At 46.2% G+C, this 26,828-nt stretch overlaps 1 protein-coding gene across 1 annotated transcript in view; it reads left to right on the top strand.

The window, feature by feature from the left end:
• The window catches only part of LOC127580023 (uncharacterized), a 399,650-nt gene extending 382,459 nt beyond the window's left edge, over window positions 1–17,191 (top strand). The window contains 3 exon segments of the mRNA XM_052033163.1: window positions 2,384–2,587; window positions 5,755–5,832; window positions 17,177–17,191. Of these exon segments, the coding sequence (XP_051889123.1) occupies window positions 2,384–2,587; window positions 5,755–5,832; window positions 17,177–17,191 (297 nt within the window).
• Window positions 17,192–26,828: the final 9,637 nt, after the last annotated feature.

Below are 26,828 nucleotides of genomic sequence, written 5' to 3'. Positions count from 1 at the left end.
ACCACGCTTCCGGCGCCAACATAGAATACCCACAGCTTCCTAACCCGTACGTCTTTGGAATGTGGGAGGAAACTGGAGCACCCGGAGGAAACCCACGCAGACACGGGGAGAACATACAAACTCCTTACAGATGTTGGCCGGAATTGAACCCGGGTCGCTGGCGCTGTAAAGCATTGCGCTAACCGCTACACTACTGTGCCTGCCCTCTGGACAATAATAAGTGCATTAACTATCATTTTAACATAATATAAAGAACAGTGATACTAATATCAGCCCTTATATTCCTCCTACTTCCCTTCAACCATTCGGTTCTTGTACCTACCGGCAAAATCCTAATCACTACAGTTTAACAACATCATGTTTTTCTTGTGAATTCTGCTTATCTGATGCTCTGTGCCTGTGATGCTGCTGCAAGTAAGTTTTTCATTGCACCTGTGCACACATGGACGTCCAGATGACAGTAAACTTTGACTTTGATCATTTTACTCTACATACTTCAAAAATAGCGGTTTAATTAAATTCAGTTTCACAGTTCATCATGCTAGGATTTGAACTCAAGCCATCTGAGTTACAAGTCTAGCACCTTGATTAATATTGCAAATGATGCCAGTTCTGATTAAAAAATCATCACACTAAGATGTTATGAAGACAAGACAATCTACGGATGCTGGGATCCGGAACAAAAACAGAATGCAGTACTCGGTTGGTCAAGTAGTATCTGTGGAAGCAAAAGGTGTGAGACAATGTTTTGGGTCAAGACCCTGAATCACTCCTGAGTTCTTCCAGTGTTCTGTTTTTGCTTTAACCTGAAATATCAGCTGTTCTCTCTTCACAGATGCTGCCTGACTTGCTGAGCATTTTCTGTTAGATTCCATAACTACTTGTCCAGCTCTTCGTTAGCTTGGTAACTTAGGTAAAGCAGCCAACATAATCAAAGATCCCACCCACCCTGGACATTCTTTCTTCTTCCCTCTTCAATCGTGCAGAAGATTCAAAAGCCTGAAAGCACGTACCACCAGGCTCAAGGACAGCTTCACCCCACTGTGAGAAGACTATTTAATACTCCCCTAGTACAATAAGATGACCTTGACCTCACAATCTACCTCGTTATGACCTTGCACCTTATTGTCTGCCTGCACAGCACTTTCTCTGCAACTGAACACTTTATTCTGCATTCTGATATTGTTTCTCTAATGTACTGATGTGATGAAATGATCTGTATGGATGGCATGCAAAACAAAGTTTTTCACTGTACCTCGGTACATGTGACAATAATAAACTAATTTACCAATTTCACACATACCCTCTCAAAACCTTGCAGAATTAAATTCCTCACTATTTGAGTCAAATTCTTTTCTTACTATTAGAGCATTTCTTTCTGGTACTTTGTCAGTGATAAGGTTTGGTATAATAGCTCTAGTCAAGCAATTAAGGAAACAGTGAATTCAAATCCTTTAGTGATGAGGTATGAAATTGAATTCAATAATGTTTTGTTGGTGGGGGTTTGGTGGGGAGGTGGGAGGTTTGAAGATGACAAAACCTGTTGGATTCTTGTAAAAAGCTAAACGTCCCCTCTGTGGGGAAGAGGAAAGTTTTGGGAGGGAGTAGGGGAATTGAGGGGAAGTTGAGGGTGGTGAAAGCAGTGGAAATTGGGGCAAGGGCAGGGGGTGGGGCAGGGTGGCAGAAGCTGGTGGTGAGGGGTGGTGGAGGGGGAAGGGAGGGCAAGTTGGGGGAGGGCAGGAGAAGGGGAGGTGGGGGGGGGGGGAATTGGGGAAAACTGACACCACTGCCTGGAGCAGCATGTCCACATGATGGTGGATTGACACAAGACTGCCCCGGGTCATTCTCTCTTATCTCCTCTCCCATCAGGTGGAAGATACAGGTGCCTGAGGGCACGTACCACCAGAATTAAGGACAGCTTCTACCCCACTGTGATAAGACTATTGAACGGTTCCCTTATACAATGAGATGGACTATGACCTCATGATCTTCCTTGTTGTGACCTCGCACCTTATTGCACTGCACTTTCTCTGTAGCTGTGACACTTTACTCTGTACTGTGATTGTTTTTACCTGTACTACCTCAATGCACTCTGTACTAACTCAATGTAACTGCACTGTGTAATGAATTGACCTGTACAATTGGTATGCAAGACAAGTTTTTCACTGTACCGCAGTACAAGTGACAATAATAAACCAATACCAATACCAATACCAAGGGCAGAGTTAGTGATGGGCATTGAGCACTGCCTTGTGAGTGTTGGGAACATCCAGGGAGGAAATATAAGACTGCATAGGGCTGTTAGGGTGAACTGAGCTCCCCCTTTTGTCCCCGGTGGGACTCTTATCAAGAGGTTTGACAGTCTGTTTCTCTTTGCCAAAAGGTCCCGAAGATAGACCCGTGCATTCCAACCACCTACATGGATCACTATCGAGGATGCTTGCCTCCCGTCAAGCCCTGCGTTGACTACTGCAGGCCTCACATGAATGCGTACACGGCTTGCATGGACCACTTCAACTATCACTGCTGTGACCCATGTGGTTACCAGATATGTCCACAGACCAGCTGCACCTACGACACAAACAGGGTAATGAAAGAGCCAGGGTGTGTTCCATCCACATGGAATTGTACAGCACTGAAATACTTTCAACCCCCCTCGTCCATGTGGACCATAATGCCCATAAACGCTAATCCCATTTGTCTGCATTAGGTCTGTATCCCTCTCTGCCTCTCCTATCCAAGTAACTGTCCAAATGCCTATTAAACATTCTAATTGTACCCGCCTCAAAAACTTCCTCTGGCAGCTCGTTCCATATACCCACCACCTTCTGTGTGAGGAACTTACCCCTCAGGTCCTCTTTAAATGTTTTCCTTCTCAACTAAAACGTATGCCCTTTAGTTCTACACTCTCCTGCCCTGGGAAAAACACAATCTCTCCTATATTTGCCCCTCATGTTTTTGCCTCAGGAAGGCAACATCCATCATCAAAGGTCCCCACCATCCGGGCCGTGCCATCTTCTCGCAGGAGGTACAGAAGCCTGAATTCCCACCCCACCAGGTTCAAGAACAGCTACTTCCCTTCAACCATTTGGTTCTTGAACCAACCGGCACAACCCTAATCACTACAACATGACCACTATGACCACTTTGATCACTTTGCACTAAAATGGATTTTGTTTTTTTTGTTCTAATTGTGTTCTTTCTTGTAAAAATTGTGTATAATTTATGTTTAATGGATGTCTTTCTTGTGAATGCTGCTTATCTGATGCCATGTGCCTGTGATGCTGCTGCAAGTAAGTTTTTCACCTGTGCACACATGGACTTGTGCATGTGGCAATAAACTCGACTCTTTGACTTTGACTTTGACTTGAGGAGATCACCCCTCAGCCTCCTGTGTTCCAGAGAGAACAAACCCAGCCTATCCAATCGCTCCTGATGCATTAACATTTCTTCTGTGGTAGCATTGCCTTGGTTAGAGTTGGTGGTATGGTGCACTGCCCCTCCCTCATCACCAGCCCTTCTGCAGTGTAACACTACCTCAGCACCGCCCCCTGTAGTATCATGGAGTCAAAGAGAGATTCAACAGGGAAACAAGTTCTTCAGCTCATTGAATTCATGCTGCACATCAAACACCCATTTGCACTAATTCTACCATAATCCCAATTTTATTTTTCCACATTCTCATCATCTCCCCCCAGATCCTGCCACTCACCTACACACCAAGGGCAATTAACCTACCAACCTGCCCATCTTTGGGATGTGGCGGGAAACCAAAGCACCAGGAGTAATCCCTGGTGGTCACAGCGAGAACGTGCAAACTCCACACAGATAGCACCAAAGATCAGGAATGAACCTGGTTCGCTGGACTAGCTGCCCCTCTGATCCACCCAGCACAGAAATCCAAAGGCAATGCCCCTTCTGCAGTGTGATTCCCTAGTACAAAAAGATGGACTCTTGACCTCACAATCTACCTCGTTATGACCTCGCGCCTTATTGTCTGCCTGCACTGCACTTTCTCTGTAACTGTGACACTTTACTCTGCATTCTGTTATTGTTTTACCTTGTACTACCTCAATGTACTGACGTGATGAAATGATCTGCATGGATGGCATGCAAAACAAAGCTTTTCACTGTACCTCGGTACATGTGACAATAATAAACCAATTTACCAATTTCACACATGCCCTCACAAAACTCTTCAGAATTAAATTCCTCGCTATTTGAGTCAAATTCTTTTCTTTCTATCAGAGCATTTCTTTATGATACTTTGTCAGTGATAAGGCTTGGTATAATAGTTCTGGTCAAGCAATTAAGGAAGCGGTGAATTCGAATCCTTTGGTGATGAGGCATGAGACGATAATAAACCAATTCCAGTTCCAATAAGCTGGGACATGCTTTATTCTTCAGGGAAGATAAGTGTCACAGTTGACCCTGACAGAGGTCTTCAAAGCTATCAGATGGGGTTGAAATGGATAGATGTGGGGAAAATGTTCCCTCTCATGGTACCTCCTGACCAGAGGTCAGAAATATAAGGTAGTCACAAGGAGGTACGGTAGTGTAGTGGTTAGTGTAACGCTATTGCAGCGCCAGCGACCCGGGCTCAATTCCCGCCGCTGTCGGTAAGGAGTTTTTACGTTCTCCCCATGTCTGCGTGGGTTTCCTCCGGGTGCTCCGGTTTCCTCCCACATTCCAAAGAAGTACGGGTTCGGAAGTTGTGGGCATACTATGTTGGCGTCGGAAGCGTGGTGACACTTGCAGGCTGCCCCCAGAACACTCTACGCAAAAGACTGTGTGTTTCGATGTACATGTGACTAATAAAGATATCTTAATTTTTTCACCCAATGAGAGGTGAGAATATGGAACTCCCCACCAGAGGGGAATTGTTGAGGTGAACAGCACAGAGGGGAACCTGAATGACACTTGGACGGGTACACAGATACACGGATAGGACAGGTTTGGAAGGATATGAGTCAAATGGGACTAGTTTAGATGAGCATCTTGGTCGGCATGGACAAGTTGGGCCAAATGGCCTGTTTCCACGCTGTATTACTTTGTGACTCATAAAGAAAGAGTAAATACGTGAGGATGTATTGTGTGCAGTTCTGGTCACCTAACTATAGGAAGGATATCAGTAAGATTGAAAGAGTGCAGAGGAGATTTACAAGCATGTTGCCGTGTCCTCAGGAGTTGAGTTACAGGGAAAGATTGAACAGGTTAGGACTTTATTCCTTGCGTAGAAGAATGAGGGTAGATTTGATAGAGGTTTACAAAATGATGAGGGGTATAGACAGAGTTAATGCGAGTAGGCTCTTTCCACCTAGATTAGGAGAGATAAGTACGAGAGGACGTGGCTTTAGGGTGAAAGGGGAAAGGTTTAGGGGGAACATTAGGGGGAACTTCTTCACTCAGAGGGTGGCGGGAGTGTGGAACGGGCTGCCATCTGACATGGTAAATGTGGGCTCACTCTTAAGTTTTAAGAATAAATTGGATAGATACATGGACAGGAGAGGTCTGGAGGGTTATGGACTGGGTGCAGATCAATGGGACCAGCGGAATAAAGTTTCTGCACAGACTAGAAGGGCCGAATGGTCTATTTTCTGTGCTGTAGTGTTCTATGGTTCTATGTCCTGCCTGTTCTGCCCTGGAGATAAACAGGCTCAGTGGCATTATGTTTCCAGGCGTATTTCTTTCATCTGCCGAGCATGCCTTTCTGCCAAGAGAGCGTAAAAGGAACCTGTGCTTTGTTTTTTCCAGGCCGCAGAGGATGCCCTTGCCTGCTACAGGTACAAGAAGTGCTTAGATAGTTTCTACGGGCCATCTCCGATCGCACAGGTGGGTCAGAAGGGAAGGAATTCAAACATATTTTCTGGGCTTTGACGGTGTGACTTGAACCATTGGGGTCACCATGGAGCAGGGACAAGGAGAAGACCAGAAATGGATGATAATAACTATTAAGAAAAATTGAACAAATTGTATGGAGTGTTGGCCTTCATTAGTCGGGGGATTGAGTTCAAGAGCCGCGAGGTGATGTTGCAGCTCTATAGAACTCTGGTTAGACCACACTTGGAGTATTGTGTTCAGTTCTGGTCGCCTCATTATAGGAAGGATGTGGAGGCGTTGGAGAGGGTGCAGAGGAGATTTACCAGGATGCTGCCTGGACTGGAGAGCATGTCTTATGAGGAAAGGATGAGCGAGCTAGGGCTTTTCTCTTTGGAGAGAAGGAGGATGAGAGGTGACTTGATAGAGGTGCACAAGATGATAAGAGGCATATATCGAGTGGACAGTCAGAGACTTTTTCCCGGGGTGATAATGGCTAACACGAGGGGGCACAATTTTAAGGTGATTGGAGGAAGGTATAAGGGGGATGTCAGAAGTAAGTTTTTTACACAGAGTGGTGGGTGCGTGGAACGCACTGCTGGCAGAGGTTGTGGGGGCAGATACATTCGGGGCATTTAAGAGACTCTTGGATAGCCACAAGAGTGATAAAGCAATGGAGGGCTATGTGGGAGGGAAGGGTTAGATAGATCTTAGAGCAGGATAAAATGTTGGGACAACATTGTGGGCCGAAGGGCCTGTACTGTGCTGTAATGTTCTATGTTCCAATAATTTGATGGCTCCATGTAAAGTGGAACAATGCAAGAGGTTGAGGACAGGGGAAGGTCAGAGGAGAGTAGCACATGAACATGGTCACCTTTGTAGACCTAATGGAGACATTGCACAAGTGGTCACCCAAACTCCCAATGTAAAGGGGATGGTATTGCCAACTTTGACTGTGGTGTACCAAAGTGAAATATTAAATCTAAGTTGCTCAGGAATGCTTGCTATTAATTTCCATTGTGTAGTTTTTGTTACACAGGGATATGTGTGATCTGTCTGTCATTGCAGATTGGATTTCTAAGAAAACACTTAAAGAATAAAATTGGCAGAATGACTTTTACTCTAACGTTCTGACTCTCGTTGGGCCACAGGTCAATCTATTATTCTTTGCTTTCACAGAATGAGAAATTTCCACCAGATGAGATTGCACCAAATCCTTGCACATTCACAGGTAAATATAAACCTTTAGGATCAGCACGCATCCTGATGGGTAAGTAGGGGTAATCACAGGTCCACAGACCTTTAGGCAGTAGCCACCCTCAATAAGGTAGCCAGTACTCTCTACCCCGTGAGCTGCTCCATCACAGGTAAAGCCCTCCCCACCATTGACAGCATCTGCAGGAGGTGCATCCTCATCTATCATTGAGGATCCCCACCATCTGGGTCATGGCCTCTTCTCGCTGCTACTATCAGTCAGGAGTCCTACACCACCAGGTTCAGGAACAGCTACTTTCCTACAACCATCAAGTTCTTGAACCGACCTGAGCCACCCTAACCCTACCTCAGCAATGGGACACTACGGACCACCCCTTGCACTACCATGGACCTGTCTCTGTGTCTTTTTACCATGGACTTGTCTCTGATTGTGTCTTTTTTTTTGCACTAAGTTTTTATTTTTGCACAGTCTTTCTGTTCCTCTCTCTTTCCACAGTCTTGTATAATTTACGTATACTTTATATTCTGTGTATTGTCTGTACCTACATGCCTGTGATGCTGCTGCAAGCAAGTTTTTTATTGTACCTGTACCTCATCGTACTTATGCACGTGACAATAAACTCAATTTGACTTGACACGTGCCTCAGTGTAACTCCAGTAACATCACCACCACACGATACAATGGAAAGTGCTAACTTCTGCATATATTCATTCTCTCTATTGGAACCTCTTTTGCACCTCCATCTTTCCTATAATGGGGCAATCAGAAATGAATGCAATCCTCCAGATAAGTTTTCTAAATGTCCTGTGAAATTTCTTAAAGTGTTTCAATAATTTAATGGTCCCATGTAAACAGGAACCATGAATGTCTTTAATGCCCATTCTCCCCTCTTCCTCACTAAGCTCCGAATGTCCCAAACTGTGTTGACTACGTGAGGAAAACATCTTCAATGCCCCGGATTCCTGAGGGAGGCATTAGCAAGAAACTGGAACAGTGCACTATCTTCCCAGCAGGTTAGTATTCTGTTGTCTTCTTGCAAGTAATTGGTAATTGGTTTATTATTGTCACCTATACCAAGATACAGTGAAAAGTTTTGTTTTGCATGCCATCCAGGCAGATCATTCCAAAAATAAGTTCAAACTGTACAACCATCAAGTGAGACGTAAAAGGTGAAAGACTAACTGGACAACTTGTTCAGTGAGATGAACTGAAGCCTACAGGTTCCATGTGCAACCAGAGTTGACACTTAAATCTTTAGAGGCCTGTTAGTTATCATGAGAGACTCAGGTTTTGAAATTCCAGCATATGGCCTGTACATTTTAATGCCTTTTGACTGAAAATTCAATTTCCCAGAAGTGACATTAGATAAAGATCATTTCTGGAGACACAAGAGACTGCAGATAATGGAATCTGGAGGAACAAGCTATCTGCTGAGGAACTCAGTGAATCGAGCAGCATCTTTGGGGGGAAAAGAAGTGTCCTGGTGCAGGTTATCAAAAACTACAGGGGGATCTTGATCAGCTGGGTAAGTGGGCTGAGGAATGGCAAATGGAGTTTAATTCAGAAAAGTGCGAGCATTTTGGAAGGTCAAACTAGGGTAGGACTTTCACAGTGAACGACAGGGCCCTGGGCAGTGTTGTAGAACAGAGGGACCTTGGAATTCAGACACATGGTTCCCTGAAAGTGGAGTCATAGGTAGACAGGGTGGTGAAGAAGGCGTTTGGCACGCTGGCCTTCATCAGTCAGGCACTGAGTACAGAAGCTGGGAGGTCATGGTGCGGTTGTACAGGACGCTGATGAGGCTGCACTTGGAGTATTGTGTTCAGTTTTGGTCGCCCTGCTACAGGAAAGATGCCATTAAGCTCGAAAGTGTGCAGAAAAGATTTAGATTGTTGCCAGCACTCAAAGGACTGAGTCCCTAATTGGACAGATTGGGACTTAATTACTTGGAGCATAGGAGACTGAGAGGTGATCTGATAGAGGGGCATAGATAGGGTGAATGCACACAGTCTTTTTCCCAAGGTTGGGAAATCAAGAACCAGAGGGCATAGGTTAGGGTGAGGAGGGAAAGATTTAATAGGAACTTGAGGAGCAACTTTTTTACACAGAGGGTGGTGCGTATATGGAATGAGCTGCCAGAGGAAGTGGTTGAGGCAGGTACAATAATAGCATTTAAAAGACAGTTGGACAGGTACATGGACAGGAAAGGTTTAGTTGTTTATGGGCCAAATGCAGGTAATTGGGACTAGCTTAGATGGGTATCTTGGTTGGCATGGACCAGTTGGGCCAAAGGGCCTGTTTCCATGCTATATGACTCTTTGACTCTAAAAGCCAACCGCTTGTCAGCAATTAAGTCAGAAGACACTGGATAGTGCTGATTCAGAAATACACACCTCCAGGAATGGGAAATGAAAGTGGGGGAGAATTACTTACTGGGGATAGAGTAACAAGCTCTTTCACTGAGTTAGCACAGCCATGATGGGCTAAATGATCTCATTTCCTGCTGTGAGGTTCATTGATGCCATTAGGTTTATGGGATCTACATGCAATATTGACTCAGATATCCCGGCCAACCCTTCTGCATATCCCACCTCTGAAGGTGTTGGGAGCTGTTACCTGGTGGTCCAAGGTTCTTGGAAATAGGTCAGAAAGGTGAGCCTTATCTCTGGCTGTCTGTTGGAGCAAGTTTTCATAGTGTAAAAGCCATCACAGGCATGGACTTTGACCCTCCAAACTTGGGCTGTAACCTGCCTTGTCCTGCCTAGCAATAAGGTGAAATACTTTGTGGGAGTGCCAATCTGGGAGGATAACAGAGTACCAACAATGGTTGTGACATGGACAGAGTTATAGAGTCATGCAGCACAGAAACAGGCCCTTCAGCCCAACTGGTCCATGCCGACCAAGATGCCCCATCCAAGCTAGTCCCATTTGCCAGCGTTTGGCCCATAACCTTCTAAACCGTTCCAATCCATGTTGTACTTGTCCAACTGTCTTTTAAAAGTTGTTATTGTACCTGCCTCAACCACTTCATCTGGCAGCTCGTTCCACATGGATACCACCCTTTGTGTAAAAATGTTGCCCCTCAAGTTTCTATTAAATCTCTCCCCTCTCACCTTAAACCTATGCCCTCTAGTTCTTGATTCCCCAACCCTGGAAAAAAGACTGTGTGCTTTCACCCTATCTATGCCTCTCTGTAAGATCACCCCTCAGTCTCCTACGCTCCAATAAATAAAGTCCCAGCCTGTCCAACCTCTCCCTATAACTCAGTCCCTCAAGTCCTGGCAACATCCTTGTAAATCTTTTCTTCACTCTTTCTAGTTTAATAACATCTTTCCTAAAGCAGGGCGACCAAAACTGAACACAATACTCCAAGTGCGGCCTCACCAGTGTCCTGTACAACTGCAGAGGTGAGGGAATTGGATTCAAGGTTGCCCCATGTGACACACGGCACAATATTAAAGTGGATGTATATTACTGGGCAGGTGTTTGACCAGATTGTATTAGTGAATTATAGAATCTTTCTGTCCTTCAAATCTATACCATCACGAGCAGAACACAATCCCCTGCCTATCTTCACAGTGGAACCTTTTTTTCAAGTAATAATCCAATTCACATTTGTCACAAGCATTAGAAATTAATGTGTTTGAGAAAGTTAAAAGAGTTGATCGGCTAGAAAGAGGGTAAGTGTATTCTATGGTTGTGGTGGGTACATTCACAACATAGAACATAGAACAGTAAGCGCAGGAACAGGCCCTTCAGCCCAAAATGTTGTGCTGAACTAATCAAGTGCCCAACTAATCTAATCCCTTCTGCCTACACAATGTCCATCCCCCTCCATTCCCTGCACATCCATGTGCCTATCTAAGAGCCTCTTAAACCCCTCTATCGTATCTGCCTCCACCACCACCCCTGGCAGCGCATTTCAGGCACCCATCACTCTCTGTGTAAAAAACCTGCCTATGAATTTACCCCCCTTACCCTAAATGCATGCCCTCTGGTATTAGACATTTCAACCCTGGGAAGAAGATACCGGCTGTCTGCTCTATCTATGCCTCTCATAATCTTGTAAACTTCTATCACATCTGTCGCTCCAGAGAAAACAACACAAGATTATTGGTATCGGTTTATTATTGTCACTTTGTACCGAGGTCAATTCATTACGCAGTGCAATTACATTGGGTTAGTACAGAGTGCATTGATGTAGTACAGGTAAAAACAATAACAGTACAGAGTAAAGTGTCACAGCTACAGAGAAAGTGCAGTGCAATAAGGTGCAAGGTCACAACAAGGTAGATCGTGAGGTCAGAGTCCATCTCATTGTATAAGGGAACCGTTCAATAGTCTTATCATAGTGGGGTAGAAGCTCAGGGGAAAGTTTGAAGGAGATGTGCGGGGCAAGTTTACACAGAGACCGGAGGGTGCCTGGAACGGGCTGCCGGGGTGGTGGTGGAGGCAGAGACAATAGTGGTTTAAGAGGGATTTAGACAGGCACATAAATACGTAGGGAATGGAGGGATACAGACCATGTGCAGGCAGATGTGCAGTTTACATTGGCATGACGGCCAGCACAGACATTGTGGGCCGAAGGGCCTGTTCCTGTGCTGTTCTATAGATTCTCCCCACCTCATGAGTGCCTGATGATATCCCTTAGTGCTTTTAGTGCAGTGGACCATCCTAGGAATTAAAATCCTGGTCACATCTGCTTGGCCGGGATAGCCAGCGTGCCAAGTGTATTTGGTTTAACTTTACTGAAGTTCCTAACTACATTGCATCAGTATTATTAAAGCCTCACAGACCTCCTGTAATCTTTGGTATCTGATCACCCAAGAGTTTACACACCTCAGTTTGGGAGCTAACGATACTGTATAATTAAATGGTGGAAAATCCTTGAGGGGCCAAACATTTCTTATGACTTTTAAGTCTTGTTATTTGGTGTTCTTCTTTTCTCAGCACAAGTAAGCCAATTGTCTGGTTTCCCTTCTCATAAGGTCAACAGCCAATACTGTCACTATCCTGGTGTGGTCGCTAATCCATGTGACCCGTACATGCGTATGCCACGTCGACAGGAGTACAGGTAGGTGCTCAGACTTTTCCCCGCTGTTTAAGTGTAGTTCCTTGTTGATGTAAAATTTCCATATCAACAGAGGAGGCCATTCTACCCATTGAGTCTATGATGGCTCGTAGATCAATCCCATTCCCCACTAATCAATTCTCCCCACCTTCCCATCAATGGCTCCCAGATTCTACCTCCCACCTACACACCAGAGGCAACTCACAGCAGCCAATTTACCCACCACCTCGTCTTTGGGATGTGGGAGGAAACCGGAGCACCTGGAGGAAGTCCACATGGTCACAGGGAGAGCGTGCAAACTCCACGCAGACAGCACCCGAGGTCAGGATTGAACCCAGGTTGCTGAAGCAGTGAGACAGCGGAAAATACTAGCTGAACCACTGTGCCGCAATGTGCTTGTGAAACCTTAATCCCTACTACAACTAACTGAACTATCTTAAAGATTTGCAACACAGACTTCGAGTCATGCAGAAGTATACCCATTGCATCTGATCCTTATTTCTCCTGCCGTCTTGTTAAGAAACAATCCGCTGGAGGAACTCAGCGGGTGGAAACAGCATCTGTGGGAGGGGTTAAAGGAATTGTGGACATTTCATAGAACTGTTGTGCCGACCTTTAAACCTCGCCTAAGACTATCTAACCCCTTCCTCCCACATATCCCTCTATTTTAAATTCCTCCGTATGCTTACCCAGCAATCCCTTGAATTTGACCAAGGTACCTGCCTCCACCACCGCCCCAGGCAGCGCATTCCATGCTCCAACCACTCTCTGGGTAAAAAACCTTCCTCTGATATCTCCCTTCAACTTCCCACCCATTATCTTAAAGCCATGCCCTCTTGTTTCGGGTCGAGACCCTGCATCAGGAGTCCTGTTGAGTTCCTCCAGCAGATTGCTTGTTGCTCCAGATTCCAGCACCTGCAGTCCCTTGTATCTGCCATCCTTGTAAGCTGTGGTTCATTTGGTGTCAATCTCCCCCTCTGAGTCAGAAGGTTGGTGGTTCAAGTCCTACTCCAGAGAAGAGCACAGAAGTCTAGCCGACTTTCTCAGTGGTGAGAGGGTGCTTCAGTGTCAGAGATGGTGTCTTTCATTTGGTTTGTTAAACTAAAGCCGAACTGATGTCTTAGACAATATTCAGAGGAGGTTTCCCAGTATCCTGCGCCAATATTTTATCTCTCAATCAACATCACAAAGACAGGAGATCTCACTTTGGTGTAGAACAAAGGGACCTAGGAGGACAAGTACATGGTTCCCTGAAAGGTAGACAGGGTGGTGAAGGCGTTTGGCATGCTGACCTTCATCAGTCAGGGCACTGAGTACAGGAGTTGGGATGTTATGTTGCAATTGTACAAGATGTTGGTGAGGCCGCCTTTGGAATATTGTGTTCGCCCGGCTATAAGAAAGATGCCACTAAACTGGAAAGAGCGCTGAGGAGATTTACGAGGATGTTGCCAGGACTCGAGGGAGAGGTTGAGCAGGTTGGGACTATATTCATGCAAGCGTAGGAGAATGAGGGGTGATCTTAAAGAGGTGTACAAAATGATGAGGGGCATAGATATAGTGAATGCGCACTTTTTCCGAGGGTTTTGGAATCAAGGACTAGAGGGCATAGGTTTAGGGTGAGAGGGGAGAGATTTAATAGGAAACTGAGGGGCAACTTTTTCACCCACATTTGGCCCATATCCCGCTAAACCTTTCCTATCCGTGTACCTGTCCAAGTACCTTTTATATGTTGTTAATGTACCTGCCTCAACCACTTCCTTTGGCAGCTCATTCCATATATGGACCACCTTCAGGTTCCTATTAAATCTCTCCCCTCTCACCCTAAACCTGTGCCCTCTAGTTCTTGATTCCCAACCCTGGGAGAAAGACTGTGCACGTTCACCCTGTCTATGCCCCTCATGATTTTATACACCTCTCATTCTCCTGTGCTCCAGTGAAATTATGCTCCAATGAAACGTTACATAAATACAAGTTCTTCTTAAAATCTCAATGACCTTGGCATCTCCTTTGAACTTACTCCCTCTCACCTTAAATGCATGCCCTCTACTATTAGACATTTTGACCCTTGGAGAAAGTAACCAGCTGTCTACTCTATCTATGCCTCTCATAATCTTATAAACCTCTATCAGGTCTCCTCTCAGCCTCTGCCACTCCAGAGAAAACTACCCAAGTTTGTCCAACCTCTGCTTATAGCACATGCCCTCTAATCCAGGCAGCATCCTGGTGAACCTCTTTTGCACCCTCTCCAAAGCCTCCACACCCTTCCTGTAATGGGGCGACCAGAATTGAATGCAGTACTCCAGATGCGGCCTAACTAGAGTGGAGATTGTTTGCGTGGAAATTGGCTGCTGCAGATCCACAATACAAAGGCAACTAAGTACTCCCTTCCCCCTGTTAACAACAATAACTTTAGAGTCATGGATTCATAGAGAGGTACAGCATAGAAACAGGTCCTTCAACCCGCCGAGTCCACAACAGCCATCAAGCACCTACTGTATTCTTTATGAAAAGATGCATTGCAACTTTACAATTTAGATATAAATGCACACACACGTGCGCAGACACACAGACACAGACACAAGCACAGATACAGACACAGACAGACACACAGAGAGACACACACTCACACACACACACACTCACACACACACACACACACACACACACACACACACACACACACACACACAGCGATACAAATGGAGCAGTGGGAGCAGTGGCTAACTGTTGAGATGGACGACACTATTATCCCACTGAAAAAACAACAAGATGCTGGAGGAACTCAGCAGGCCAGGCAGCATCTGTGGAGAAAAGCAGGCGGCCAACGTTTCGGGTCAGGACCCATCTTCAGGACTGAAGATAGGAAAAGGGGAAGCCCAATATATAGGAGGGAAAAGCAGAGCAGTGATAGGTGGACAAAAGAGGGGAGGCGGGGTGGGCAGAAGTTGGTGATAGGTAGACGCAGGTAAGAGATAGTGATAGGCAGGTGTGGGGGAAGAGGGGAGAGCAGATCCACCGGGGGACGGGTCAAAGGTATGGAGGCAGGCGGCTCATGGGGGGAGGGGAGGAGAGAAATAAAATGGGGAAGGGAAGAAAAGAAGAGGCATTGGGGGGGGGGGGGGTTTACTTAAAGTGGGAGAATTCAGTGTTCATGCCGTCAGGCTGCAAGGTTCCAAGACGGAAAATGAGGTGCTGTTCCTCCAGTTTGCGCTTGGAATTCTCCTGGCAATGGAGGAGGCCGAGGACTGACATATCAGTGGTAGTGTGGGAGGGGGAGTAAAAGTGACTGGCAACGGGGAGATGCAGATCGCAGTTACGGACAGAGCGCAGGTGTTCTACAAAACTGTCACCTAGTCTGCGTTTGGTCTCACCAATGTAGAGGAGGCCACACTTGGAGCACCGAATGCAGTCGATGATATTAAGGAAGGTGCAGGTGAATTTCTGTCTCACCTGAAAGGACTGTTTGGGTCCCTGGATGGAGGTGATGGAGGTGGTGTAGGGGCAGGTGTTGCACCTATAGCAGGGGCAGTGGAAAGTTCCCGGGGTGGGAGCGGGATGGGTGGGGGGGCAGGAGTGAACCAGGGAGTTGCAGAGAGAGTGGTCCCTCCGAAAGGCAGAAAGGCGTGGGGAGGGGAAGATATCCTTGGTGGTGGGGTCCAATTGGAGATGGCGGAAGTGGGGGAGAATAATGTGTTGGATACGTGGGCTGGTGGCATGAAATATGAGGACAAGGGGGACCCTATCCCTGTTCGGTCTGGGAGGGGTAGGGGTGAGAGTGGAGGTGTGGGAAATGGCAGAGGTGCAGGTGCGAGCTCTCTCAGCCACAGTAGGAGGGAAGCCACGGTTAGTAAAGAAGTTGGACATCTCAGATGTCCTGGAGGGGAAAGCCTCATCATGGGACCAGATGCGGTGGAGATGGAGAAATTGAGAGAAAGGGATCGTGTTCTTGCAAGGGACAGGGTGGGAGGAGCTGTAATCGAGGTAGCTGTGGGCGTCAGTGGGTTTGTAGAAGATGTTGGATAAGGAATCTCCTTGTGAGGAGATTTCATGTGAGACAGAGATTTGCCTGCACCTCCCCTAATATCTACTGCATTGGCGAGACCAAACGCAGACTAGGTGACCGTTTTGCAGAACACCTGCGCTCTGTCGGTAACCACGATCTATATCTCCCCGCTGCCAGTCACTTCACAAGATCACAAGACAAGGGAGCAGAACTCCCCCTCCCACTCCATCACTGATATGTCAGTCCTCGGCCTCCTCCACTGCCAGAAGTCCAAACGCAAACTGGAGGAACAGCACCTCATTTTCCATCTTGGGACCTTACAGCCTAATGGGATGAACACTGAATTCTCCCACTTTAAGTAAATCAAACACCTCCCCCCACCATCATGCCTCTTCTTCCCTTTCCCAGCCTATCTCTCTTTCGTTTCCTCACCATTTTATTTCTCTCTTCCCCTCCCCTCCCCTCCCCTCCCCATGTGGTACCTGCCTCCAACCTTTGACCCATCCCCCAGTGGATCTGCTCTCCCCTCCTCCCCTGCACCTGCCCATCGCTATCTCTTACCTGCATCTACCTATCACCACCCTGTGCCCACCCCGCCTCCCCTCTTCTGTCCACCTATCACTCCTCTGCTTTTCCCTCCTATATATCAGGCTTCCCTTTTCCCTATCTTCAGTCCTGAAGAAGGGTCCTGACCTGAAACATTGACCGCCTGCTTTTCTCCACGGATGCTGCCTGGCCTGCTGAGGTCCTCCAGCATCATAGTGTTTTTTCATCTAGATTCCAGCATCTGACGTCCTTTGTTTCTCTACTATTGTCCCACTATGAACCACATAGTGCTCCATTTTCGAGTCACGGAGTTGTACAGCACGGAAACAGGCCCTTTGGCCCAACTTGTCCATGCTGACCAAGTTGCCTACCTGACTTAGTCCTATTTGTCTGTGTTTGGCCCATCCTGTACCTGCCCAAGTGTCTTCTGTTTCTTGTGACCGTGAATAATGTGAACCAGGTGACTGGTGAATCTTTGAAGATTAATTTCCTTTAACATTCTTTTCTTTTTTTTTGTTTGCAGTTACAGCTGCAATAGGCTGGAAAGAACAAGCTAAATGTTTAGCATCAAGTAGACCACAGATAAATAAAATTGTACAGAACAATAGAAGAAACCAAAGGACCATCAATAAATTAGATGTTCAGTGGCTGTGGTACCTTTCCCCCTTGACACTACGCTGGTGCAGTCCAATCCCTTAATCTTGGCCTAGTCCACATCACTCATCGTTTGTCAAGCCTTATTACTACGCAAACAATTATTTGCCATTTAATTCTTGGATTTAACTCTTCCCAGTTCTACTCTGATGAACACTATACCCAAAATCCTGCTGTCCAATGCTGTCCTCTTGCCCTCATTAATATTCACATGCACCACAGCACATTGAGAAAGAACCCTTCATGATTGCCAATAAGACAAGCGCCTCTCTTACTACCTCACACATACACATACTGTCCATTATCCTTGCCAAAGCCACACGAACCTGAAGAACGTCAATGGAAGGCATCGTACTTTGTTATACTTACCTGTACAAATCTGCCAAGAAATAATAAAAGGGAAACTGGATATGGATGTTGCAGTGCAGGTGATACAAGCTGAATGCAGAGCTAAAGGTATTCTGAACTGAAGGTAATGTTCTGTGTGACACTTGGTCACGTGGACAGTTAATGTGCTACCGATTCTGGAACTGTTCCTGTGAACTGAGGGCAACAATTCAGTATTTAAGGAAGGAGAGAGAGAGAAAACAAAAAACTGTTGATCTCGCCGTCCAACATCAGTAGTAGGGAACATGTTGGCATCTATAATGAAAGATGTAACAACAGAATGCCTTGAAAAGAATCATAGAATTGAGCAGAATCAGTATGGATTTATGAGGGGAAAATGATTCCATTGGAATTCTTTGGGGATGTGACTGGTGGAACAGATAAGGGGAACCAATGGATGTATTGTGTGGGGTTTCTGGAAGGCTTTTGATAATGTCCAACTCAGGAGATTGGCCAACAAGGTGAGAGACAAGGAATTGGGGATAATGTACTGACATAGAGTCATAGGGTTATAGGGCAACACAGCATGGATACAGGCCCTTTGGCCCAACCAGTCCATGCCGACCATGGTGCCTACCCAGCTAATCCCAATTTCCTGCGTTTGGCCCATATCCCTCCAAGCCCCGCCCCTCCATGTACCTATCCAAGTGCTTCTTAAGTGACACTAATGTACCTGCCTCACCCACTTCCTCTGGCAGCTCGGTCCATATACTCATCACTCTCTCTGTGAAAAAGTTGCACCTCAGGTCCCTTTTTAAATTTTTCACCCTTTCACCCTAAACCTAGTTTTGGATTCCCCTACCCTGAGGAAAAGACTGTTACTGTCCACCTTATCTATGCCTCTCATAATCTTAAACATTCTATATTCCAAGGAATAAAGACCCAGCCTGGCCAACCTCTCCCTATAACTCAGGCCCTCTAGTCCTGGCAACATCCTCGTAAATCTTCTCTGCACTCTTTCCAGTTTAACCACGTCTTTCCTACAACAGGGTGACCAAAACTATAAACAGTACTCAAAGTCCGGCCTCACCAATGCAATACAACTGAAACATAATGTCCCATCTCCTTTACTCAGTGCCCTGACTGATGAAGGCCCGCATGCTAAACACCCTTCTCAGCACACTGTTTACCTGTGACGTCACTTTCAATAAACTATGCACTTGTACTTCTAGGTCCCTCTGTTCCATTACACTCCCTACTGCCCTACCATTCATAGTATAAGTCCTACACTGGTTTGACTTTCCAAAATACATCACCTCACACTTATCCACATTGAAATCCATTTGCCACTCCTTGGCCCACTTCCCCAACTGATCAAGATCCCCCTGTAATCTACGATAACCTTCTTCACCATCAACAACACCTCCTAATTCTGTGTCATCCCCAAATTTACTGATCAAGCCTTGTGCATTCACATCCAGATCATTTATATAAATAACAAATAACAAGGGTCCCAACACCGACCCCTGCGGCACATCACTAGTCACCGACGTGGATTGAGAACTGGTCATTGCACAGAAAGAAAGAGTGAGAATAAATGGATTCTTCTCGTCGGCAGGCTGTGACTATTGAGGTACCTCAGGGATCAGTGCCTGGACCCCTGCTATTCACAATCTATATCAATGATTCGGCTGAGGGAATGAAATGTCATAGTTCAATTTGCCAATGAAACTGAACTAAGTGAGATTGTAAGTACGAAGAAAGGCTTCAAGGGGATATAGACAAGCAGGGTAAGTGGGTGAGATCATGGCAGATGGAATATAATGTGGAAAAATATGAGGTCATCCACTTTGGTACACATAACCGAAAAGCAGAGTTAAGTGCTGAGAGATTAGGTGGTGTTGATGTTTAACAGGACCTAGATATGCATTTCACACATCACTGAAGGCCAACATATGGGTAGAGCAACCAATTTAGGAGGGCAAGTGTTATGGTAGCCTTTACTCCACTAGGTTCAGGGACAGCTACTTTCCTCAAACTATTAGGTTCTTGAACTGAGCTCACAACCCTAACCCTACCTCAGCAACGGAACACTATGGACCACCTCTTGCACTGCCATGGACTCGTCTCTGATTCTGTCTTTTTATTGCACAGAGGTCTTGTTTTTGCACAGTCTTTTTTTCTCCATCTATTCACTGCCAAAGTTCAAGTTTATTGTCGTGGACATACATACCCAGGGTACAAATGCCATGAAAATGAGCTTTTTTTGCAGCAGCACTTGTACAGTTTATTCATAATTTATGTATAATTTATATCCTGTGTGTTGTCTGCACTTCTGTGCCTGTGATGCTGCTGTGAGCAAGTTTTTCATTGTACCTGTACCTCACCGCACTTGTGCACATGACAATAAACTTGACTTGACAATGAGAGTGTTTGGTTACAGGAGTTATGAAGTCTTCTGCAATTCTATGGGCCCTTGATTAGATAGTGTCTGAATATTTTGCACGGTTTAGATTTTGTCACCTAAGAAAGAAGTTTAGAGAGGATGCAGAGGAGATTTACCAGGATGCTGCCTGGATTGGAGAGCATGTCTTATGAGGATAGGTTGAGTGAGCTCGGGCTTTTCTCTTTGGAGAGAAGGAGGATGAGAGGTGACTTGATAGAGGTGCACAAGATAAGAGGCACAGATCGAGTGGACAGTCAGAGACTTTTTCCCAGGGCGACAATGCCTAACATGAGGGGGCATAATTTTAAGGTGATTGGAGGAAGGTATAAGGGGGATGTCAGGGGTAGGTATTTACACAGAGAGTGGTGGGTGCGTGGAACGCACTGCCAGCAGAGGTCGTGGGGGTAGATACATTAGGGACATTTAAGAGATTCTTAGATAGCCACATGAATGATAGAGAAATGGGGGGCTATGTGGGAGGGAAGGGTTAGATAGATCTTAGAGCAGGATAAAATGTCGGTACAACATTGTGGGCTGAAGGGCCTGCACTGTGCTGTAATGTTCTATGTTCTATGTTGCAAAGAATGTTCTTGGTATAGAAGGAGTGCAATGAGCCGGACTGGTTCCAGAGATGGTAGGTTTGCCATATGAGCAGTAGACCAAGACTGTAGAGTTTAGAAGAATGAGATCTTACCAAGGTGCAAATTATTGAAATGGTTGACAGGCTGGAAGCAGGGAGAATGTTTTCCCCGACTGAGGGCTCTAGGATCTGGTGTGTAGTTTGACAATAGGAGCTAGGCTGTTTAACTCTGAGATCTGGAGCAATTTCTTCACTCAGATGATGGTGAACTTTTGAAATTTTTTGCCCTGGAGGGTTGTGAAAGTTCGGTTACTGGGTTCATTCAAAACAGGGATGAATAGAACTTCTGGGCATCAAGGGAATGAAGCAATATAGGGATAGGGCAGGAAGGTGGTGCGGAGGTTGTAACCAGAAGTGCAATTGGTTTATTATTGTCACATGTACCAAGGTATTGTGAAAAGCTTGTCTTGCATACCATTCATACAGATCAATTCATTACACAGTGCATTGAGGTAGTACAAGGTAAAACAGTACCAGAATGCAGAATAAAGTGTTACAGTTACAGAGAAAGTGCAGTGCAGGCAGACAATAAGGTGCAAGGCCATAACGAGGTAGATTGTGAGGTCAAGAGTCGATCTTATCATACTAGGGAACCATTCAATAGTCTTTTAACAGTGGGATAGAAGCTGTCCTTGATCCTGGTGGTACGTGCTTTCAGATTTTTGTATCTTCTGCCCGATGGGAGGGGGGAGAAGGGAGAATGTCTGGGGTGGGATTATGTTGGCTGCTTTACCAAGGCAGGGAGAAGTGTAGACAGAGTCCATGGAGGGGAGGCTGGATTTTGTGATTGCATCAATGTGCTGGGCCCAGGACAGGTCATTAGATACGTTAATACCCAGAAATATCAGAGAAGGGGCCAGAATGCGTAGAGTGCAGAGGTTTCAAAGGTTTACAGGGCTGGAGATGTTAACAGAGGCAGAATGTGTTCCCAATGCTGGACACACCTGGTCAACACTTGAAACAAAAGAGCTGCAGACGCTGGAAAGCTGAAACAAAAAAAAGGGAGGAAGTCAGCATCAGACAAAGGATTGTTGACCTGAAATGTTGACTTTGCTTCTCTCTTCACAGATGCTGCCTGACATGCTAAGTGTTTCTGGCAATTTCTCTTTTAGCTTCACCCTTGGTCCACACATGGTAGCTCCATGTTACAATAATAGATGCCTTCATTTTGCTTCTTATTCTAACCACATGATCTTGATGCATTTTATACCAGCTCTTTTTGACAACATTCCAGACTCTCTAAAGACATGTTATAAAAGTATTTCTTTCTGATGCCCATGGTCTCGAAGTCCAGCAGAAAGCACAATATGGCTATTTAAAAAATGTTAACCACTTCTGGTACATTGGTAAATGTGACAACCAAATATGCATAGTGGTATCCCACGAGATGAACAATCTGTTTTAATGATGATGATGGGGAGATCAAAGTGTCCACAACAGTGAGGTAATTTGCTCCTGCCCTGACTCATCAGTTGGAATCTGTGGTCATGAGATCTGGTTCTACTTTTGCAGTCTGATGCTGAGCATTATATATAAGTACTCGTTTTATAAAATATTTGTGATTAATGACAGAGATCTGTGGGTATAGCCTATCCAACCATCTGCTGTGTTTTAGCCCTCGAAATGTAATAACTTGGAGTCATAGAGTCATACAACACGGAAGCAGGCCCTTCAGTAAACTGATCCATACTAAGATGCCCATCTGTCCCCGTTTGGCCCATATCCCTCTGAATCTTTCCTATTCATGTACCTGTCCAAGTATTAATGTACCGGTGGCCCTCATTATTTAGTATCCCTCGATCAAGTGCCCACTGAGGCTCATTGAATCCAAGGAAAACAAATCCAGCCTGTCCAGTCTCTCCTCATATCTGAAACACTCCGTTGCAGGGGACATCCTGGTGAATGTCCTCTGCACCCTCCCTAGTAAACTCACATCCTTCCTATCTGGTGGTGACCAGAACTATACAGAGTAGTCCAAGTGAGGTTGTGCCGTAACCTCCCGGCCCTTATATCGTAAGCCCCGACCCCATGGACTCTAATGTTTTGGACCAGTCTACCATGTGGGGCCAAGTCAAAGGGTTTACTGAAATCTACGTGGATTACATCAACCACAGTGCCCTGATCAACACACTTAGTTATCTCTCTGAAAAGTTCTACCAAATTAGTCAGGTAGAACCTCCTGAGAAAGTCACGCTAACTGTCCCTGACGATCCCCTCCCTGTCCATATGTGGATTAATTCTGTCACTCAGACGTTTCTAATAATTTCCCAACCACTGGTGTTAGATTCACCAGCTTGTAATTATCTGGCTTATGCCTAGTACCCTTGTTGAATAAAAGTCCCATATTTGTCACCTCACATCATTTTGTCATTTGTCATCTGGCATCATTTCTATGACCAGAGGGAATCTGAAAAGTTCTTTCAGGACTAAAACAATCTCCTCCCTTCCCTCCCATATGAGCCTGGGATACACCTCACCAGGCCCTGGGGATTTATCTACCTTTCACAGGTAGATAGGGTTGCAAAGAAGGCTTTTGGCATCCTGGCATTCATAAAAGTATTGAGTATAGGAGTTGGGATGTTATGGTGAGGTTGTATAAGACATTGGTGAGGCCAAATTTGGAGTATTGTGTGCAGTTCTGGTCACCTAGCTAAAGGAAGGATATCAGTAAGATTGAAAGAGGGCAGAGGAGATTTATAAGAATGTTGTCAGGTCTTCAGGAGTTGAGTTACAGGGAAAGATTGAACAGGTTAGGACTTTATTCCTTGGAGCACAGAAGAATCAGGGGAGATTTGATAGAGGTTTCAAAATTATGAGGGGTATAGGCAGAGCAAATGCAAGTAGGCTCTTTCCACCTAGATTAGGAGAGATAAGTATGAGAGGACGTGGCTTTAGGATGAAAGGGGAAAGGTTTAGGGGGAACATTAGGGGGAACTTCTTCACTCAGAGAGTGGTGGGAGTGTGGAACGAGCTGCCATCTGACATGGTAAATGCGGGCTCACTCTTAAGTTTTAAGAATAAATTGGATAAATACATGGACGGGAGAGGTCTGGAGGGTTATGGACTGGGTGCAGGTCAATGGGACCAGCGGAATAAAGTTTTGGCACAGACTAGAAGGGCAGAATGACCTATTTTCTGTGCTGTAGTGTTCTATGGTTTAAGCCCCTTACTATGTAATACCTCCTTCTTTTCCATTGTAATTGAGTGTTCCTAGCATTTTCTGCTTTTATTGAGAGTTATTTTGTTCCGTCAAATGTAATAAATTGAAACCCACAGAAGATGAAATGCACTTAACATGATGGTCTCTTTAATTGCAGGCGCAGTTGTAATAGGTTGGCCAGGTTAAACAACATGATTTCCACAGAATAGATCGCCAGGTGTACAAGATGAGAGAAGACATCGTGAGATGTGTTGCTTCTCATCACCAGTATCACCACAATATCTCCACATTCCTCCATGTCGTCACAGATGCTCCTTCTCACCATCCAAAACAAATTATAATCATTCTACCACATTGCTCAGATGTTGAGACGTGTTATAACCTTACCAGCATCATATACATTCACAGAAGTTCTTAAATCTACTGTCCACTATAAGCAAAGTAAAGGAGGACTGAGTGAGGTCATCCTCAAAACATTTGAGTTAATCCAGCAAAAAAGTTACTTAAAGATTTATTTTGGACAAGAATGTTAAGGGATATGAACCAAAGCAGGTAAGTGGAATTAGTGTACAGTCAGTGATGAGCTGGTTAAATGGTGAAACATAATGAAAGGGCCAAATAGTGCATTGTTTCTATTGTAGCGGTTGCTACCGCGGAATGAACACAAGACACTAGTTGTAGAGTTTCAGAACAGAGCTGGTTTATTTTCCCGCCTTGCGCGGGCCTTTTAGGAGAGCCTGTTCCCGCCCACTCAAAACGGCAATGATGTATATGCCACGTCATCAAACCTTTCCCGTGCGCGGGTTCTCCCTGTCGCTTGGGGAAGACGAAAGCCCACCGCCATCTTGGGCCTGGCCGCTTCAACGACGTGCGACCCGACCGCTGAGCCGGTTTGCTTGCTCGGACGGTGAGTTGCTACACAACCCCCCCCCCCCCCCCCCCCCCCAGAACCGGCGATATGGTCCCAAGGTCCATGGGCTGTGTTAGCTGCTGCTTGGGAGGTCGGCCTCTGCGTCGCGGTGCTGCAACCTTGACTGGTTGTTGCAGATCTAAATGGGCCGGTTTGAGGTGGTCCGTCGTGAAGACCTGCTCCTTGCCCCCAATGTCCAAAATAAAGGTGGACCCATTATTCCTGATGACTCGGAACGGCCCCTCATATGGTCATTGCAACGGTGCCCGAGGTGTGCCCCTGCGAACAAAAACAAACCTACAGTCTCGTAGTTCTTTGGGCTTACAGGACGGGGCTTGACTGTGCTGTGAAGTGGGAATCGGGGCCAAGTTGCCGAGCCTCTCGCGCAGTCTTTGCAGGACTGCCGTGGGTTGTTCCCCTTGGTCCCGAAGGGAGGGTATGAAATCCCCTGGGACAACCAGGGGCGCTACGTACACGAGTTCAGTTGACAAAGCATGGAGGTCTTCTTTGGGGGCAGTGTGTATGCCGAGCAGGACCCAAGGCAGTTCGTCAACCCAGTTAGGACCCTGCAGGCGGGCCATCAGGGCGGATTTCAGATGGCAGTGGAAACGTTCCACTAACCCATTTGATTGAGGGTGGTAGGCCGTGGTGGTGTGCAGCTGTGTCCTCAGCATGTTTGCTAATGCAGACCAGAGGCCGGAGGTAAATTGGGTGCCTCTGTCTGAAGTGATGTGGGCTGGAACACCAAAACGTGAGATCCAAGTTGTGAGCAGCGCCCGGGCACAGGAATCAGTCGTGATGTCAGATAGATGGGTTGCCTCTGGCCACCTCGTGAACCGGTCAATGATGGTAAGCAGGTACCGGGCCCCTCTTGAAACCGGCAGAGGGCCCACGAGGTCGACGTGGATGTGGTCAAACCCTCTACGGGTAGGCTCGAACTGCTGTGGCGGGACCTTGGTGTGTCATTGGATTTTCGATGTCTGGCAGTGCTGACAAGTCCTGGCCCACTCCCTGACCTGCTTGCGCAGGCCATGCCAGATGAACTTGCTGGCGACCAGCCAGACAGTTGATCTGATGGACGGGTGCGCCAACCCATGTATCAAATCGAAAACGCGTTTCCGCCAAGCTGCAGGAACTATAGGGCGGGGTTGACCTGTTGCGATGTCGCAAAGGAGGGTCTGCTGACCTGGATCAACTAAGAAATCCTGGAGCTGCAGGCCCGAGATTGCGGTTTTGTAGCTGGGCAGTTCGTCGTCGGCTTGCTGTGCTTCAGCCAGGGCCTTGTAGTTGATACCCAGGGACAGGCTATGGATGGTTAGTCTGGTGTGTTCTCCTGACTTCCCCTTCCTGAAGTCTACAATCAATTCCTTGGCCTTTCTGACGTTGAGTGCGAGGTTGTTGTTGTGACACCACTCAACCAGCCGACCTATCTCACTCCTGTATGCCTTCTCATCACCATCTGAGATTCTGCCAACAACGGTGGTGTCATCGGCGAATTTATAGATGATGTTTGAGCTGTGCCTAGCCACACAGACATGAGTGTAGAGAGAGTAGAGCAGTGAGCCAAGCATAGAACATTGAGGTGCACCTGTGTTGATTGTCAGTGAGGAAGAGATGTTACCACCGACCCGCACTGACTGTGGTCTCCTGATAAGGAAGTCGAGGATCTAGTTGCAGAGAGAGGTACAGAGGCCCAGGTTTTGAAGCTTGTTGATTAGTACTAAATGGATGATGGTGTTGAACACCCAGTTGTAATTGATAAATAGCAGCCTGACGCATGTTTTGCTGTTGTCTTGGTGCTCCAAAGCAGAGTGGAGAGCCAGTGAGATCGCGTCTGCTGTAGACCTGTTGTGGCAGTAGGCAAATTGCAGTGGGTCCAGGTCCTTGCTCAGGCAGGAGTTAGATTCTCTCTTCTCTCCTCTTCCATCGGGTAGAAGATGCAGGAGCCTAAGGGCACGTACCACCAGACTTAAGGACAGCTTCTACCCCACTGTGATAAGACTATTGACCCTTATACAATGAGATGAACTATGACCTC

This window comes from Pristis pectinata, chromosome 2 (assembly GCF_009764475.1).
Source record: "Pristis pectinata isolate sPriPec2 chromosome 2, sPriPec2.1.pri, whole genome shotgun sequence".
In the NCBI taxonomy this organism is placed as follows: domain Eukaryota; kingdom Metazoa; phylum Chordata; class Chondrichthyes; order Rhinopristiformes; family Pristidae; genus Pristis; species Pristis pectinata.
The sequence above is the reverse complement of the archived record's forward strand: the minus strand, read 5'-3'. Positions and strand labels throughout refer to the sequence as shown.